General features: G+C 29.5%; 2 protein-coding genes across 3 annotated transcripts in view; one reads left to right on the top strand and one right to left on the bottom strand.

Annotated features, from left to right (window-relative positions):
* Positions 1-252: 252 nt before the first annotated feature.
* Positions 253-940, top strand: LOC106686187 (ankyrin repeat domain-containing protein 65-like). The gene is made up of 2 exons (XM_014429367.1): positions 253-384; positions 533-940. The coding sequence occupies exons 1-2, from the start codon at positions 253-255 to the stop codon at positions 938-940; spliced, it is 540 nt and encodes a 179-aa protein (XP_014284853.1).
* An 11,302-nt stretch (positions 941-12,242) lies between these two features.
* Positions 12,243-19,626, bottom strand: part of FMRFaR (FMRFamide Receptor) — a 42,374-nt gene continuing 34,990 nt past the window's right edge. For both annotated transcript variants that reach the window (XM_014429368.3, XM_067050717.1), the window contains exons 3-4: positions 14,391-14,945; positions 12,243-13,043 (exon numbers count right to left, since the gene is read on the bottom strand). In XM_014429368.3, coding sequence (XP_014284854.1) covers positions 12,546-13,043; positions 14,391-14,945 — 1,053 coding nt within the window. In that variant the 3' untranslated portion in view covers positions 12,243-12,545. The remainder of the gene's footprint in view (positions 13,044-14,390; positions 14,946-19,626) is intronic.

Genomic DNA, 19,626 nt, shown 5'->3' with positions numbered 1-19,626 from the left:
TGTATATATATATATGTATCATTCTGCTAGTCTGATAAACATGTCCCTGGTTGAAATTTCTTTTTGTAATGAGGTCTACTTAATGATGTCATCCAGTTTTTTGTCTAGCTCACTTAGTTATTCTAAGACGGAAAATGATATTTTTAATGGAGGTTTCTCGTGGAATATCTAATTTTAAAAATATTTGAAATCTGTAAACTATCTGAAACTAATGTGATAATAACTTTACTTACAGATTTCCATTTTGAAGCAATGCCTGAACACGTCGCTTCCGATCCGTCATTTGTGCGATTGTTGCTCAGGATGGAAGTGAGCCTTAACTCCCAGGATAGTTCCGGCATGACCCTTTTAATGAAGGCTGCTACGAACTGCAATGCAGATAACGTAAATATATTGTTGCGAAGCGGAGCTAATCCTATGACCAAGGATAGAGAACGTCGGACTGTACTCCACTATACTGCTGACTGCTGAAAGAGGCTGCACTGAGTCAGTGGCCACTCTGTTTATTGCTGGAGTTGGTGTTGATGAGCAGGATAAAAGAGGATGCTCTCCAGCTTTTATCGCAGTTGCCAATAATAAGACTTTTATTCTGCAACTGTTCGTTGAGAATGGGGCAGAGCTAACTCTTAAAGACTGCATAGGCAATGGAATGTTACATCATTCGGCCCTATGTGGGAACATCGAGGTCCTGAACAAGCTGCTAGATGCAGGAGTGCCTATGGATATGAAAGGTGCGTTTTATAGGACTGCCTTATATATTGCAGCACAGGAAGGGCACAACAATGTTGTAGCAGTGCTAATTGCAGTGGTCGCGGACAATAAAAAAGATAATTGCCAGTGGACTGCACTGCAACTGGCTATAAGGGAAGGACATGCTGCTGTTATACTTCTAGATGTTGGCACAGCAGTGGATTTGGTTTGGACCATTGGACTCCCTTGATTGTGTTGGCTCTACACCGCTAATAGAAGCATCTGGTCGGGGTCACTGGGATGTGGTGCAGCTGCTCCTTGACTATGGGGCCGATAGTGATGCCTAGAATAATGATGGATGGACTGCCTTACAGATCGCTAATGATAACAATTGCACAGAATTAGCAGACTGCCTCAGAACCAGGGGCGCAATCCACTGATATCCAGTAGGTTGCTTGTCTTTTTTGACTGTGTGGTTCTTTCTCAGCAGAATTCTACTGTCGATTATAATTAAATTTAATTTGTATGAAGATAAAAAAAAGAACATTTCTAAAGTTTTAATTTTATAATTCTCTTTTGATGGAATATATTACTTTCATTTTAGTTTAATATTTTTATAAAACTTTATTACTACTGGTTCTTTCATTATTTTAAAATAGTTATTGTAAATTATAATTTTTGTTTATGTTCAATAATAAATACATTCTTATACCCTATGATTAATTTTAATTTAAAAGTGAAAAAACTTTGTCAAGCTATATTCCTTCAATTATCTCGCTATTTATATCATTTTTTTGTAATCTTAATCTGTTTTGAAATTTGCTTATTTTTTTTTTAATTATCATTTTTCATGTTGTACCCTACAGTATATTTCTGGAAAGTGAGTCATTATTTAAAATTTCATTTAAGAATAAAATTTAGGAGACAATAGCTCACCCTCTATCTTTTATTTTATGATACAGTGGTGTATAAAGAAAATTAGTTTTTCGCATTAGTAAGCAAAATTACAGATGGCTCAATCATACTGGCGCTGCTGGGAATGTAAGATCCTGTAAGCTCCTAGTCTCCTATTGCAACATAAAAATTTTCCTGCTGAGATTGACCAGCATCAAAATTTTTTCTTATTGGAACTGAATTTTTTTTTTGTTTTTATAATTTCATTTCACCTTGATTAGCATTAGAAATTTTGAGATCAAATGGTTTTAATTGAACTATTCATCTTATAACAGGCATTCTTCTAAAAGTAATTAGTTGATTGAATCATAAACTGTCGTTAACTGGGATTTTCTCTTATGAAATTACTGTAATGTAAATACAGTTTACTAATACATACTATAATCAATTAAGGTTCCTTAATAATGTTTCCTCTTCCACAATAAACTAATAAATTTTAGAGCTTTAGCTGAGATATCACCTAAAAACATAAATTGTTTTTATTTTTGGAGATTTTTATGTAAAATATTGGTCCTAATTCGAGAATCTCCCAAGAATTTATAATATGGGTTATTGTGATAGTGGTCCCCAATTTGTAAGTTTTGTTAAACTATCCTCTATCTATTATTATGAGAAATTCATAAGCTACAATTAATGAGGAAAAGATTGCTGGGGATACGGTGAGTGTAGAACACAAGTAAGCAAAAATATATTTATTAGTACCTACGTTTCGGCCAGGATTTCATGCCTTAGTTAGAGCTAAGAAAAAAAAAGCAAGATAACCAATGAATAAAAGGATATATAGAATGATTTGAAAATAACTATCATTACAGATGCATAAATAATGTCAAAAGAAAATCTATAGTTTAAGTATTATAAGAAAATAAAGGCTGTATGAGAAGATTAATATTAAAATTAAGTAAGAGGAAAGAACAGATTATAAAATAAATATGAAAATCTAGTTAGTAAATATATATACAAAATGAAAATAAAGTAATGGGAAATAAAACTAAAATATTCACTCATTACTTCTTTTTTCTTACTTAACTTTATATTTTATTTCTTTATTCTTGTATTTAACTCAGATATTTTGTTAAATGCGTATATTTTCATTTTAATTTTTTTTCCCTGTTACTTTATTTTTAAATTAATTATTTATATAAATTATTTATTTTAATATGTTGGCCTCTCTATTTGTGTGTTTTAACGTATTTATTCATTAAATTATTTTATTATATTAATACTATTTTTTTTGTGTGTGTTTATCTTTAAACTTATTTATCCATTCAAGTGTTTCCTGTAACCGGTTTTTTTATTATATTTTCCTTTTAATCTATGTGTTGGTCTTATTCTTGTAAAATGTATCTATTTGTTTGTTCTTGGTAAACTGATCTACTGCTGTGACTATGAATGATGGTCTGATCTCACATTACCGTCTAATATTGAATTTGTTTAGCGGGTCATTGAAGAGGATCTAGGAGGGTGAATTCTAGAGAGGGAATTTGTTGATCGGGCGAGTTGAATAATTGTGAAAGGGTGAAATTGGAGGAGCAGAAATGAGAAAGAAAAATAGGAATGAATGAAACATTTGTATTTGTTGTACAGACCGAAATGGATTATAAAAGGAAACTGTAGGGGTGAAAAAATTGTTTATTATATCCTATTATTGTTTCTCTTTTTTTTTCTGATTATACCATGTATGTGTAATGCATATATGTCCGATTACGGATTGATAAGTATGCTGTGTGAGATAGCAACCTAATGTATTTAGGTAGCATAGATAAATAAAGTATTTCTCTCTCTCATTATTATTAAATTAAAATATTCATATTTCTTTATTATTTTTGGATTATATAATGTTATATTTTATTTCTTTAATCCTGTTATTCTATGTACATATTTAAGTATGTTTTATTTCCCACTTCTTTCATCACTTTATTTTAAATAATTTTTATTTTGTACATGTTTTTACTAACTAGATTTTCGTTTATATTTTATTATTTGTTCTCTGCTCATACTTAATTTTAATTATGTTACTCTTCTCATACAGCCTTTATCTTCTTATAATACTTAAACAATTCATGTATTTCAGCATTGATTACGTATTCATTATTTTAGCCATATTCTGATTATTATTTATATCCTTTTATTCATGGGTTATTATCTTATTGTTTTTTGTTCTTAGCTCTGATGTAGGCTTGAAATTTTAACTGAAATATGTAAGTGTTAAGAAGGAAAAAATAAAACTTATTGTATATACATCATATATTATATATCCACATTTAATATTTACATTATCACAGACGATTTAAGATAAAATATGTTGATCCTATTATTTAATTCTAGAACAATATGTTAGAATTATTTTCAAAAAGATGGTTCTTAATCTTAATGATATATTTTTATTTGAATAAAAATAGATGCAATTTTTATCATTATGTACAAAATATAGTAAACATAATTATAACATACCTTTATAAACATGATAATTAATTAATACATAATACATAATGGTTTATTGAAGATATAGCTAATAAATAATAGTTTACAAATATTTACATTATTCTTTCATACATTTACAAATTTTGCATGATAACACTTAGAAGATATTAAGAATACAATATACACACAAGTACATAATACAACATACCATTATTATTAACAATTATTCTTGAAATCCATCTACAAAAATTTTAATATTCTATATAATGTAGGTTATTATTTTTTAGTTTTTTTTTTTTTTTACTTTAAAGCAGTCTCTTGGGATTAAACAATACTAGAAATTATAAAAAGTAAACATTATACATTAACTACCTTTTTAATCAAAAACAACTACAAATTCACAGTTCCATGAAGTTAACCAGAGATGTAATGTTATTCTTTTTATTTGATTCAACATTTTTGTATAAAGATAAATTTGAAAATTATTAGTACTAGTTTAGTATTTACAGATATTTTTTTTATACATAGGTACAAATATATTTGTACGTTAGTTGTTTATCAAAATTAATTGATATCGAACAGAGTGGTGCACATCCAGGAGGTGCAATTATAAACTGATGTAGTTGGTATAAAAAAAAATGATAGTACAATATAAATAAAAGTTAATTATTAATAAAATAAAAATAATAACAAGATAGTATTTGAAATGCAAAGTAATAATTCTAGATACAAAATTAAAATTTAAGAGGAAATAGTTATTAAATTTATGATAACACTGGATATAGTTGTAAATAAAATATGGGGAGCCTATTATCACTTCAAGTCTGAAAATAACACTATATGATTTGTAAACTATTTAAATTAAAAAACAAATCAAAAGATCATACTAGATCTTTGTTTTGTAGGATGCCTAAAAATTATTTTCAGAATTCTTTTGAGATGTTTCTAGTATGATGAGTTAATTTTAATTAGTTTATGGTTGTATATCTTATCAGGGTGTTGTGAAGATAATCTTCTTTGATAAATTATTATTTATTACAAAATTTAAGTTTTAAAGGAGCCATTGCCCAATCTTCAGGCCATAACTGGTATTAAAATCATTCTAATATTTTTGTTACATTGTTGTGCTCGATCTGCACTTTGCCACTTGCTGCAAATCTATGACTTGTTCTTTCAAACTTTATCAGCTGTTATATTCAATTTACTTTCATTAACTTAAAAATAAACTGGTAAACTTAACTAACAAGATATGAAACAATGTATTTACACCAAATCGATAAAATTTTAAAATATTCAATCTCAAAGAAGGGTTAATTATTGAAACTGAAAGTTGAAGAAGTTCTTTAACTAATTAAAAAACGGAGAAAAAAAAATGTATTTGTTTACAACAATGCAAATTGAAAACAAACGCATGGTACAGCACAAGCACCCCTTGATATGTGTCCAAAAATCGACACCCGAAGTGTCGGCCGAAAATTCAAGCCAACTTGTACCAGCCAATCCGAATCACCCTTCCCTACACTTGCACATGCAGGGTTTTTCCATTGTTCGGCAAATGTGTATAGGCACCTTTACTCTCCATACTTTGCCTAATGTTTTATCCATTGAAAAAGCAAGTTTATTGTTATTTAAAAACTTAAAAATTGAAAACATTTTATATTGAGATAAACTTTAAAGAGTATCTTCTACATTATACTCCTTTATCCAAGGTTTGAATCTATCAGTATGTACTGGTACTCCAGAACAGATAACAGGGAGCAAGCGGTGAACTTGTGCAACCTACTATCCTGTAAGCCTAATGTTTTATACATTGGAAAAGCAAGTTTAATGTCATTTAAAAACTTAAAAATTGAAAACATTTTATATTGAGACAAACTTTAAAGAGTATCCTCTACATTATACTCCTTTCTCTAAGGTCTGAATCTATCAGTGTGTACTGGTACTCTAGAACAGATTACAGGAAGCAAGTAGTGAGCTTGTGCAACCTATCACACTGTAAGCCTAAGATTACTGTTTTTTACTCATTTTTGCTTTTGGGCCTGAAAAATAATTTAAGCATTCCTTGAAAAAGAGCTAAGTGACAAAATTTCTGAAATTTTTTTTTACTGATACAATGATTTTATTCAAAAGCAATTGTTTTGTTTAGTTACGAGCATTTCCAAGCCAAGCACTGTAAAATCCACTGTATGAGTGAAAAAATCATTTTTTTAAATAACAAATTATCCCTGGGAACAAAATGGTTTAGGTATACCACAAAAATAAAATAGAGATAGATAAACTACAAAGGGAAGGATATGATCTAGTTTATCACCAAGATTCTTTACAGTATGGAGAATGTTATGGGCGAATAATAGTCTTGAGAGAATTTAGGAATTTTTATTATGGAACAAGTGTGCACACAGGATCAATAGTAAAACAGTTATATTTAAAATTTGAATTTACTATTGTTGAAAACAGTGTTAAAACTTCTGTATGTTTATGTAAATTAAATCAGAAATATATTAAACAAATTTACAAGTCAAGTAGTAACCGTCCATTTAATTACAGTGTTGTCTAGTAAAATGGTTATTACTAGGGATAAGATTCTTATGTGTTAAAAAATCCGAAATATGAACATAAATATGTGCTAATAAATTGTCAAATATTTAAAAAAAGATGTATTTATAAATTTTTTACTATTCAACAATATAAATTACTAATTAATTAGTAATTTTATAGCTTGAAAAAAGTTACATAAATATGTATTTATTATACATTATATGAATAATATTTTAAAGAAATTATGTTAAAATATGTACAAAAAAGTGTACTTAGAGAAAACATAGCTGTTCAATAACAAGATATTAATTATTTATTGTAATTAAAGTAATTGATTAATAAGTACTCAGAATGAATTATGAACAAATTATAAATAGAAATAAAGAATAATCCTTATTAAAAAGAAAAAGAAAAGAAAATCTCTAGAAAAATATCCTTTGACTTTGACTTAATTTTAGCCATGCTAAAATAATGTTAAAACACAATCAAAAACAATTTAACTCAAAAAGATCTAAATGCTGACTAGGGAGTGAAATAAGACTAAGAAGAGAATGAAACATGGGAAGGGAGGAAACAGAGAAATGGATTGAGGAGTAAACAAACAAATTCTAGGAAAATGCTACAGGAATAAGGATAAAAACCCTTACTCTTTTTAATTGATTCTGAGAAATTCTCGATGTAATTCTGTGTGAAAATTTATTATTGCCACTGCTTTTAATTTGTGTTCAAAGATGAAGATATAAAATTTTTACGCACTATTTATGATAAATCATAAATTTCACCTTTAAGTTTCGTGTGTTCTCTTGAATTTTACGTAGTTGCTGCAAAAAATGTATTTACAATTAATTTAAGGAAAAAATACCTAAAAATATGTTAAAAATAACAAATATTTCTGAAAATATGTGATTTACAACAAAATATGTAAAAAAGGTCAAATATTTAAAAATATGTGAAATAAATATGGCTTCTTTTGGCCAGAAATGCCTTGAAACATCTCTAGTTAGTAACGAATCGCAGATATCATGGTCAAGTAAAAATATGTGAAAACATAAAAATCATATCCCTAGTTATTACCATCAATTTTAAAAACCAAAATACATCTGGTAATGGTTAAATCATTTATTTAATTGTTAAACTTTTTGCATCAGTGCTTTTATAGCAGAGATACCACACTGAATCAGCTCATTTATTTTTGACCCTTGATTGGCCATAAGGGTAGAATCTCAGTTTTTTTTTTTTCGCAGTAACACAAATTTATTTTATAAAAATAGTCGTATCTCCTGAGAATTGGTTCTATGGCAAAATTAAAACACCTGTTTGAAAACTCATTAAATGTGCTTTAGGAATATTTGTCACACAATATCCTAAATTAATTTTAAATATCGTTACAGAAATGCTAAGTTTTTATTTTTATCTTACGGAAATAAGTTTTCTAGCCTCAGCTTTGCAAATTGTACAAATATTTCTTATAGTAAGCTTGCCAACAACAGTATACTCACTTTTGTGATTACCTTTTAATTTGTAATGTAACATGGATAAACAAAGGAAGCACAGAGTGTGCTGTGATGGAAAACAGATACCATTTTCAATGAAAGCACAATTTGGTGAATTTAATTGCTATTTCGAAACATGTTCAAATTAGATTAAAAATTTCAAATATGGTTACAGTGATCGATATTTAAAAAAAAAAATGTAGAAATGTTAAATTTGGAAAAAAAAAAATGTGTCTTAGAAAAGAAATAAATAGTTTAATGAACTTCTAACGGTTGTTTAATTTTGCTTTTAGACCAATAGCTCAGGAGATATGGCTATTTGTATGAAGAAGAGTTGTGTTATTCAGAAAAAAAAAAACAACACAAAAACTGAGGTTCTGTCCTTATTGTTGAGAATAGGACATGGGTCATATTTTTTTTGTTGTACTCGAAGTTTAGAATCACCACCATATGTATGTGTGTTGTTTATTTTACTTTATTTACCTTTATGGGTATTTTATTTTCCATTTGTTATTTATATTTCTGTGAATGCACTCTCTTAATTATCAGTGTCCTGATATGAGAAGGGAAGTAATATTCAATAACAACAATTTTTCGCATAGAAATAACAGTTACCCTCTCAACAGAGGTCTTGATGGCCAATCATGTTTGGAGAGAGTTTCAAAGTTCCCGGTTTGGTACAGTATGAGTTCGATTCCCACCTGGAGCATTAAATATTTATTTCCCAGTGGACATGAGAAATGAATATTGACACTCCCATTCTTGTTAGTTGGTGTACCCCAAGCCTTCAGAGGTCATTAGCCATCACTAGCCATTTATTCACCAATTCAAACTGTTAGCGAAATAAAGTTTACTATCAACGTATAAACAAACACTTTCATACTTTCTCACAATTATTATATTTCTTGTTCGACAGATATCTGTTATGCGGAAATAGTTCTTGAGGTTATATCAGTAATTTTAGGTGAAATTTAAATGATAAAATGAACAAAAGAGATGACAAAAATTAGAACGAAAATCCAGGCTATTCAATTTCATTAGGGTTCAAAAATAAGTTTATAGAATTCTTAATAAAGACAATGGAAGATGAAAACAGAGATTTTGAAGTAATGAATATGATAATCACTTTATAAATTACAAAATTTTAATATACTTCAATTAGTTGATATGATGAGGAAAAAAAATCTCACAATTTAAAGTTTATTTAACATAATAAAAAAAATGTTATTGTTTCAATAATTTAAATTGTGCAAGAGATGTTTTAGACAAAATTTATTCTTGAAAATGAATTGATAAATATTTTTTATGCAGAAAATGTATAAATAATTGATTTGACAGTTAATTAATCCAATTATGTATATAATGTGGAAAAAATCTCACAATTTAAAGTTTTTTCAACATAATAAAAAAAATGCTATTGTTTTAATAATTTAAATTGTGCAAGAGCTGTTTTAGACAGAATTTATTCTGGAAAATGTATTAATATATTTTTTTAAAGGCAGAAAATGTATAAATAATTGATTTGGTAGTTAATTAATCCAATTATGTATATAATGTGGAAAAAATCTCACAATTTAAAGTTTTTTCAACATAATAAAAAAAATGCTATTGTTTTAATAATTTAAATTGTGCAAGAGCTGTTTTAGACAGAATTTATTCTGGAAAATGTATTAATATATTTTTTTAAAGGCAGAAAATGTATAAATAATTGATTTGGCAATTAAGTACTCCAATTAATATTTATAATGTGGACATTTTTATTAATTATTAATTAATTAATCAATCACAATATAAATTTTTTTTAACATAATAAAAAAAATCGTATTGTTTCAATAATTTTAATTATGCAAGAGATTTTCTTGGCAAAATTTATTCTGGATAATGTTGTGATAATTTTTTTTAATGTTAAAATGTATTAGTAATTGTATAATTATTATTGTATGATTATAGTCTTATAATACTAGCTTAAATATATCATTTCTAGCAAATTAATATATATCTCTTCAATTTGAGTTTTCATTGTGTAGTTAATTATTATTTTATTATCTTTTTTTCTGCAAATTTTTTATATTTATTTCAACCTTAATTGTCAAAACGCCTAATTTATTATATTTTAGAATTTTTAGAGATAGTGATAAAAACAAATTAATTTGAAATTGAATGTCAAGAGTAAAAGCTGCTAAATTGGTGAATTCTTCCGTCCTCTTAATAATTTTAAGTGAAGATCGAAGACTTAGTGACTAAAATGATTCAGATATAGGAAATGTCATGAATTTGACTCTTTCTGTTTCAGTTTGTTGCTATCAATGCACGTTAATTTTTGGCTTATTAAAATTTCCATGTGTATTTATAACCTAGTACCATGGGTATTTTTAGGATTTATAATTTTGAAATAATATCTGAATAAATCTGCCATGTTTAATTTGTTTTACCTAAAAACAATCTGAAATATTTCAAAATGGAAATATTGGTATATGAAGGGCATTTTTAAATGTATACAAATTCTTTCTTGCTCGAAAACGTGGGGTTCAGGACAACAAGAGTATCAGATATGAGCTTTTTTTTTTTTTTTTTTGTTAATGTATCTAAGAAAATACTAAATTATAAATTCATAAATAATTTGTTAAGTAAAAACATATTTAAAAGTAAAACTGATGGTCAGCCTAGAAAATATTTGATCAAACAACACTTTCCCAAAATATCAGGGATAGCAGTGAGAAAATGTGCATTTTCCCCCAAAGATAAACAATACTGAGTTAGTTATTTTGTAATAATTGCAAAAACTGAGGGTGTAAGGTGTATCTGGCAAAAAAAGTTTGTTTCATTTTTGATTTTTTTGGTATATTGGTATTTATTTTTTATTTTCTATAATCTAGCAGTGATAATCTATGAAGAAGAAAGAGATACAATTTTTATTTATTTTTTGTCGCAGGAAATAATAAATCAAAATTAGAAAATATAAATCATTATCCACACCTCAAATGATAAGAAAATATCAAGTTATTAATGTAAGGTTGAAAGTGAATGCATGAGGCCCATGGTACTCAGAGGATTAAATTTTAACATAAAATTTTCATAAAGTCCTTAATGCTCTATTGTAAATTGAAAATAAAATTATCCACAAGGCCCTGAATTTGCACATTTTTATCACCAATAACATTATAATCTTTTTCTCAATCGATTCCTGAAACGTTTTAGAAATATCTGAAAATAAGCTGGTATGGTGAATTATTTATATAAAACTTCTAATGAAATGCAGTAAAGAACATATTTTTTCAACAAATCCCTTTCCTGTCACATTAGTAAATATAAACACGTTTACTTGTTTTATTATTAATGATAGTGTAGTAAATCTAAAAAGATAAACTAAGTAAATAAATAATATGAGAAATGGAAAAAAAAAACAAATTTTACTGTTAAGTCTTATGAAAGAGATAAATATATTTTAATAATACAAATGTTTAAGTGAGTTAATGACACTTTTGATTTGGGAAAAATGATCTTTTGATGATTAAGATCAAGAGAACTCCCTACAATGAGCTAGATCTTTTTCTTGATGCGTCAGTCATGAAACAATAATGAAAGATGATCTTTCATTGACAGTGATTCGGTGATCAGTCAATGTGGGTCATTCAGTTACTGAATTCTTTTTATCAACTATGAATTGTTTTACGGTCAGACTTTTCATTATCTTTGAAGATTTATTATTTGGCCTATACCCTCTACAAAGTGATTCAAACAAGGATAAAACCGTAAATTTTCTATTGATATAACTTAGAAAGGGCCACCTATACAGCAATACTATGGCAGATACAAACAGATGGCTTTTAGTATAATGATAATTGTTAACTGGCTATTTGTTGTTAAGTAGATAGTCACTTACGCTCAAACACCCACGGTGATATTCAGTGATATAAATAAATTGTAATATAATCCAAAAACTGTTTCGAATTGATTGAGCATTTTTGTTCCTTTATTCCCATTATATTACTTCTTTATGCTTTAGGGTTTATTCTACTTCATCTTTTGAAAAATATTGTAGTTAATGTTTAGCTCATGCTTATTTTAATATGCAATACAAAAATTATGTATCTTTTCTTTTTTTATGCTTCACTTACAGTCTAATCAAATACGTAAATAAAAAAAATGCTTAAAAGGTATATAATTCTTATATAAAATATGGTAATAGGCATTGGAAAAAAATAAACAGCAATGCAATTCTGTCTGAAGGTGGGGTAGAATAAATTCCGAAAATTAAACATTTATAAAAGTTGAAATAAAGGAAGAAATGCTCCATTAATTCAAATTTATTAGAAATTTTTTTTTCAGAAAATTGAAAAAATAAATAAATAAATAAGAAATCCAAAAACACGTTTTCCTCTGATTTTACAAGTAGATGAAATTAACAATTTTACGGTTACTGACTAGCTCTGAGTTGTTCGCGATGCTCTAGATCTGGTTGAGAGTGGTGGTGGTGGTGTTGCAGTCATGATGCCACTTGGCCGCTTGGTGGCGCGCCGGGTAGTAGACGCAGGGCAGCGCTCTCGCCACCCTCTTCACACTGCCATTGGCCCGGAGTCGTGCCTCGCCGTTGGACAACATCACGCTGTCCTCGTGAAGGGTGGCACAGTCCGGCGAGTCCCGGCCGCCGTAACATGCTCGTGGAACCTGCGAACAGAAGAGCTTGAGGAACAGCCTCTTGAACTTCTCTCCGAAGATGACGTAGATGATGAAGTTGACTGAAGAGTTGATTGTGACGAGGAGATTGCTCAGCTTAACCATGCGGTCCAGGATGATGCCGTAGAAGGCCTCGAGGACGTTGGCGACCAGGGCGAGGATGTTGCACAAGACGAAGACGAAGACAACGCAGAGGAGCATCGTGGCCAGGCCGATCTCTTTCTTTTGCAAACGTGAGAGTCGTTGTCGCTCTTGGTTCGCCTTCCTTACCTGCGCCCAATGCCATGGCATTATTTTAGATTTTATTCTCATCATATTTAAACAATTAAAAAGTTAGCTTATTTTAGGATGATTCATTGATATTTACAACAATATTAAAATATATACAACCAATAAATTTGCTGTAATTAATACATAGAATAATATAGATGTGTGGAGAATCTACGCAATGATAGAGCTCCAATAACCTTTCTATAAAGATCAGATGCCTGGCAGGATTATTAGGTAATGTAGGAGAAGCCAAGTTAGCAAAAAGTGGGTTTGGGTGATCGGGAAGTTTATCATGGAAGGGTTGGTATCTGGTTCTGTCAAATCGACAACATATGGAATATTGAGGTCCTGATGGATGACTTGATTTGTGACAAACTAAGGAACATTAAGGATTTTGGACTGTAAGTCCGTGGTTTAGTGGATCCCCAAAGCTCAACCCCGTAAGTCCAGGTATGCCTTATTATAATCATGTTGATCAGTCTTCTTCTTTAATGGATTACAAGTTTAAACCAATGCGGAATCAACGTGCAGTTTCTTGTCTTTTCAGTCTTGTGTGAGGATTCCAGGTTAGTCGTTTGTCCAGTTTCAGTCCAAGGTAACGGATCTATTCGACAGGGGTAAGAAAAACATTATTAAAAGACAGTGTTGGTAGGTTTATGACGAAGTGTAAAGGTGATTTTATGGAATTCGTTTATTTTTATTCCGGCACTATTCTTCGAGGGTTGTGATATAGAATTGAAGAGTTTGGGATGAAATTAAATGGTTATAATATATATAATAAGAGTATTATAGTTGATTACTTTGTATCACCATATATTCCCAGTTTGGTATCAATCTATAAATTAATGGTCAGAGGTAGTGTTGATAATACGTTAAAAACGTATTTTATCACAGATAGGCCTTATTATAATCATGTAAATCAGTCTTTTTTAATGCATAGGAACTTTAATCCGTTTGTCTAGTAAGTGTTGCAATAGTCGGAATCAACGTGCAGTTTCTTGTCTTTTCAATTGGAACGAGGATTCAAAGTCCATCGTTTGTCCAGCTGTAGTCCAATGTAGCAGATCTGTTCTACAGCGGTAAGTGGGTTATTATTAAAGGATACTGGGGGGGCAGGAAGTCATGGTTGTATGACGAAGTGTTTAAAAATAAATAAATTTTCTTTTAATTTTTTTTTGTGAGGATATTTCAGAAGATCCGAAAACAGGTAAGGAAAGAAAGTTGAGGTGTAAATGAGCGTAGTAAGGATGACATTTAAAATGATATCAAACTGAGGTATCCAAATACATTCAGAAGAGAATGATCATACTTGTAAATATGCAATTTTGTATATAAATTTATACGAACCTGCCTGTAGATGGCGGCATTGAGGACTGCCAGACAGCTGAACGGCAGGAAGTATATGAAGAGCAAGTAGAGCCAATGAATGTAGACCGAAATGTAGACGTGATTGTTCCTCAGCTCCGACGGAACGGGCGTGTAGATTGTGATGTTGTGAGAAGGTATGAACTCGGTCTCGAGGGTGACCTCCCAGAACCTGCTAAGGTTGTACAGAGTCGAGAAGATGATGATGAGGATGACGTAGAGTCTGGCGCGGCCATAGGTGCAGAGGGACCTCGCCTGGAGTGGGTGACAGACGGCGACGAACCTCTCCAGAGTGACAGTGAGCGTGAGGTAGACGGAGACGGTCTGAGCGATGAGAGCAAGAGGGTAGACGATGGGTGACAGGAAGGGGTAGACCCTGAAGTAGTAGCCAGCGAGGAAGGGCGTGCTGGTGTACTTGTAGAGGGCCGGGAGGCCGAAGAGGAACATTGATGTAAGGATGAGAACTGTGTCACACCTAGCCAGGCCTGTCAGGAGGTAGTTGATGGAGGATCTCATCTGAGGCCGCGACAGGATCACCTGCCATCCACGATCTTATATTATTTATTATATATTTTATATTATATTAGTAAATAACAAACAATAAAATATCCGTTAAAAAGGAGATGGTTCGGGTTCGGTCATAAATAAAAAAAAAACAGATGGTAATAAAACTATTTAATGTGAGCTCACGTTTCGCCCCACGTAGCAGGGCTTCATGAGACAAACACTTAAATGAGGTAATAGAGCAATTACGATAATATCTATAAAAATGAACATTGTAAATTAAATAAAATAAAATTGATGTACAGTAAACAATGAATGAATACGGAAATAATAGCAAACCAAAAAGAGATATTAAAATACAGTACACACCAAGGAATAAGAGTAAAATTAAGAATAAAGGAAAATACTGAACAAAACAGGACACCTACCTTACGGAATGTAGGCAAGAACAAATTGGAACTGAAGGTAGACAGGAAAAAGGAGTGGTAATAACACGTTATATTTGAAAATAAGGTTAATGTAAAGATAATATTATCAAATTAAAGAAAATATTAAAAATAGGCAAACATCAAATAATAAAGGATTGTAATTATACATATTAAAAAAAAAGTATACAATTAAAAGAATGGATATGAGATAATGGTTAAGAAAAGAAAATATTGAAAATTGAATAAAGCTATATAAAGAGCCTCCATTAGAAAACCAATAAAAAAACTACTTTATTTGTCGATATTTTCTTTTTCTTTTTATTTATTAATTGCTATTTACAACTGTACATTATAATACATTTATTAATTTGATCTCAGTTAAATTGGAATGTTATAGGCGTGTAGAGAAACTACCCATTGGTGGCACTCTAATGATGAATCACATTAGCAGATCTCGTGGCCATCTTCTTTTCAGGCGCCTCGGAGGATTGTCAGGAATGGAAGAGGAAGCAAGGTTAGAAACTAGTGGTTTTGGGTGGTTAGGGAGTTTGTAAAGGAAGGAGTGATATGTGGTTCGGGTTAGAGCGGTTAAATATGGAACATTAAGGTCTTTTTTTTAACATTTAAATATATATAATGTGTAAAATGTTAAGTTTAAATTTTCAACCATGAAAACAAAAAAAAAAAACATTTTGAACTTGTTAGAATGTTATTGGAACTATCTAGAATAAAATAAATTTATTTACTTCACAATATAAATTCAATGATCAAAAAAAAAAAAAGAAAAAAAAATTAAAAGAAATCGAAGGTAAAAATCCTTAAGGGCGACAGAACCCCGAAAGATCGTAGCTGGTGGAAGCTAGAGTAGTACTAAACTCGGTTCGGGACAATATTACGTGAAAGGGAAGTTCTAGAGTTCTCTCCACCTCCCCTTGACGCCATGCATACTCCCAATTCACCACCGTATGACGATAATGTGTCGTCCATCGAAGTCAAAGTCTTAGTATTAGAAAATGTAATTATTTTTTAAATAATAATCTAGAATTATTCAAAACATTTATAAATTTCGAATTGATAAACGGACTTTCATGTGAACATGTTTTGAATACTTTTAAAATCTGGTGCCCAATAATTAATCCTAGATTAGCTTAGAGTAGGTTAAAATATACCTAACTAATTCCATTTATAAATTAAATAATAAACTACTTTTCATTTTTTCAAACTTCTTTATTTATTCATTGGAGAGGTTTCGGACAATTGTTCATCATCTAATTCGCTCAATAATTATATTAGAACCAATTAAATCTTAGCAACCGTTTAGATTTCTTTCTACATTTACATAATTAGCAATTATATTACACAATGTATTAAAATTATTTTAAAAACGAAAATAGGCAAATATCAATGTATTTTTATTTAATCAACTTAATTCATCCTATATTCTTTATGATATATTTATAGGGTTGTCTTGATATTGTAACAACGCTTTCTATGAGCGAGCGGAGTAACTTCTACCTTCATTGCATCCTCAACAGAGAGCACTGGATGTGTTGTAAATACTATAAAATGTTGATTTAATTAATAATTTGATTGTAAATGGTTTAACTATGTAAATATTATTCTAATTGTAAATCTATTATTTCCAATAATTAAACGTAAACAAAATAATTTACTGATAAATATATAATCCGCACCTCTCACGGCCTTAGCATTCTTATCAAATAGATTACTCCAAAGTACCATCTCTTTGGCGCTTCTGGGGAAATATCAAATAGTCACATTGCATCAATATATTGTTCCGATAATTTTTTGATACTATCTGATGTGTTTATTTCACGCTAATTCCTCCTCAACCCTAAATTTTTTTTTAAGGATCTATAACTAGTTCCTGTAGGACGTGCTATCCCCTTTACAACCGTTGGCTAGTTCCTTAAGAAGGTGTAGAGTACCTCACATCTTCAATTGGATTCAGAAATATGTAATTATACACAACCACCTCGACACCTTCACGCTTAAAAATTAACGACAGTCATGGTTTGAAGATTTTTTTTTTTAAATATTGTATCTTCAGATTGAGACTATGAACAATTTTAGTACAAGAACCCGAGAGGAGAAAAAAGGCCGCCATCTCATCTCAATTTTTGATTACTTTAATGAAAACTATGTATAATTACTAGTCAAAATTGATGAGTCTACCAAGTATAGGTAGGGAGAATAAATAATGGCGGCTATTTCAAAGTGATAAAAAAAAAACTAATTTTTCATTCGGTGCTCTATATCTTAAAAAGTAGGAACAACACAAGAAAACCATTTAAAGAACGTCATTTAAAGAAGAGTAAATTTGCTAAAATATGAGCCCTAATTGAGTTATTTACGTTAAATAGTTTTCGAGATATAGCTTTTTAAAAAGCAACATTTCATAAAAATGTTGTATGGGACGTACTGAAAGATCAGTAGTTAGTGAATTTATTTTGAAAATTTTATATCTCAAAACCCATTTGATGTACAGATCTCTATTAGCACTCAAATCAAAGCTAGTTGAATAAAGCTATAAAGTAGTATTTGATGTTTATCTTCGTAGGAGTAATAGTTTACATGAAATTTGCTAAAATAAATTGATTTATAGTTGTTCGGACAAATTTCTATTTACCAAATTTATATTCATCTTTGAATATCATAAAAACAACTACCCCTACGAAGTTAAGTATCATAAACATTTATATTGTGTGTTGGCAGACATATGTGACATATGGATCTAGAGATATATTTTTTCAAAAAACTAAAAGTTTATACGAACAACTAGATATTAACATTTTGTCAAATATCATAAAACCTACTACTCCTACAAAGATAAATATTATTAACTGTTTTGTAGTAAATTTAACTAGCTTTAATTTGAGCACTGGCAGACATATGTACGTCCAATGGTTTCTGAAATGAATTTTTTCATAAGTCAAACTTATTGTCTGCACAACTATAAACCAATTTATTTTAGCAAATATCATGGAAACTTCTATTTCTACGATGGTAAAGGTCATAAACTTTTTTATAGTCCATTAAACTAGCTTTAATTTGAGTGCTAATAGACATCAGTACGTCACATAGTTCCTGAGATATAGCATTCTCAAAATAAATAAACTAATTACCAATCTTACAGTAGATTTTAAAGAAACTATTTAAAAAGCTATATCTCGAGAACTGTTGGACGTAAATAGCTCTTTTAGGGCTAATATTTCAGCAAATTTACTCTTCTTTAAATAATGTTCTCTTAGGTTTTCTAGTGCTGTTGGTAGTTTTTATGATATAGAGCTCCGAATGAAAAATTAGTGTTTTTTTAAGGTTTTGCAACAGCCGCCATTTTTTATTCCCCCTACCTATACTTGGCAGACTCATCAATATTGACTAGTAATTATACCTAGTTTTCATTAAAGTAATAAAAAATTGGGGTGAGATAACTGCCTTTTTTTCTTCCCGGTTCTTGTACTTTTTTTTTTTGCATTTATTTTTTGGGTCATTACCCAAAGTCCAATTAATGTAATTTTACCTTTGGCAATATTTATATAAAGGGCAATCGTACTTGTGCCTTTCCCTAGCTCCTGGTACAACGTGTAGCAGTGACCCATGGTACAATGAGATGACATTATCTTTTTAGGTTAGATTTTTAGCAAATTTTTAGGAATATTGCTAAAATTATACATTCATTTGGAGTTAAATAGATTACAAAACATTAAACAGCTAATGATTTTGAAAAAATACATTTATATTTTATTAGATGTAGTAAAGAAAAATTAATGATGAGAAGAATTATCGTGAATAATATATATGAGGAGATGATGGTTGGGGGTGCGGTCAGAGAATAGGAAAACTTAGTTTTACTTTTCGGTATGTTACTACACGTTTTGGCCAAAATTTCTAGCCTTCATAAGGTTTAATAACAAAGAACAAGACAACAACAAATGAAAAATAAATATATACAATATTAAAGTAAAGAATAGTGCAGAATGAAAGTTAATAAAAATAATGTAATTAAAGAAGTAGAAAATAAAACGCATATATAGGTAATTAGATATGTAAGTAAAATAACATAATTAAGAAAATAAAAATGAAAAGTTATACAATGCAAAGAAACAATGAAATATGAATGTTTTAATGTAATAATAATTTAAAAATTAAAGTTATGGAAAAAAAAGAGAAGAAGAATTTCATTAGTTCCATATATTTTCTTTTTTTTCTATCTCTCTCATTTTTCCCCATAACTTTTGTTTTTAAATAATTATTTAATAATA

Source organism: Halyomorpha halys, unplaced genomic scaffold (assembly GCF_000696795.3).
Source record: "Halyomorpha halys isolate HHAL.00 unplaced genomic scaffold, Hhal_1.1 Scaffold795.1, whole genome shotgun sequence".
In the NCBI taxonomy this organism is placed as follows: Eukaryota; Metazoa; Arthropoda; class Insecta; order Hemiptera; family Pentatomidae; genus Halyomorpha; species Halyomorpha halys.
This window is presented reverse-complemented; position numbering and strand designations above follow the sequence as displayed.

Bases quoted from the DNA above. Each gene is read 5' to 3' on its own strand.
- LOC106686187 (XM_014429367.1), top strand. From the start codon at position 253: ATGCCTGAACACGTCGCTTCCGATCCGTCATTTGTGCGATTGTTGCTC. The intron at 385-532 runs GTAAATATATTG...GTTGATGAGCAG, and splicing joins CGAACTGCAATGCAGATAAC to GATAAAAGAGGATGCTCTCC.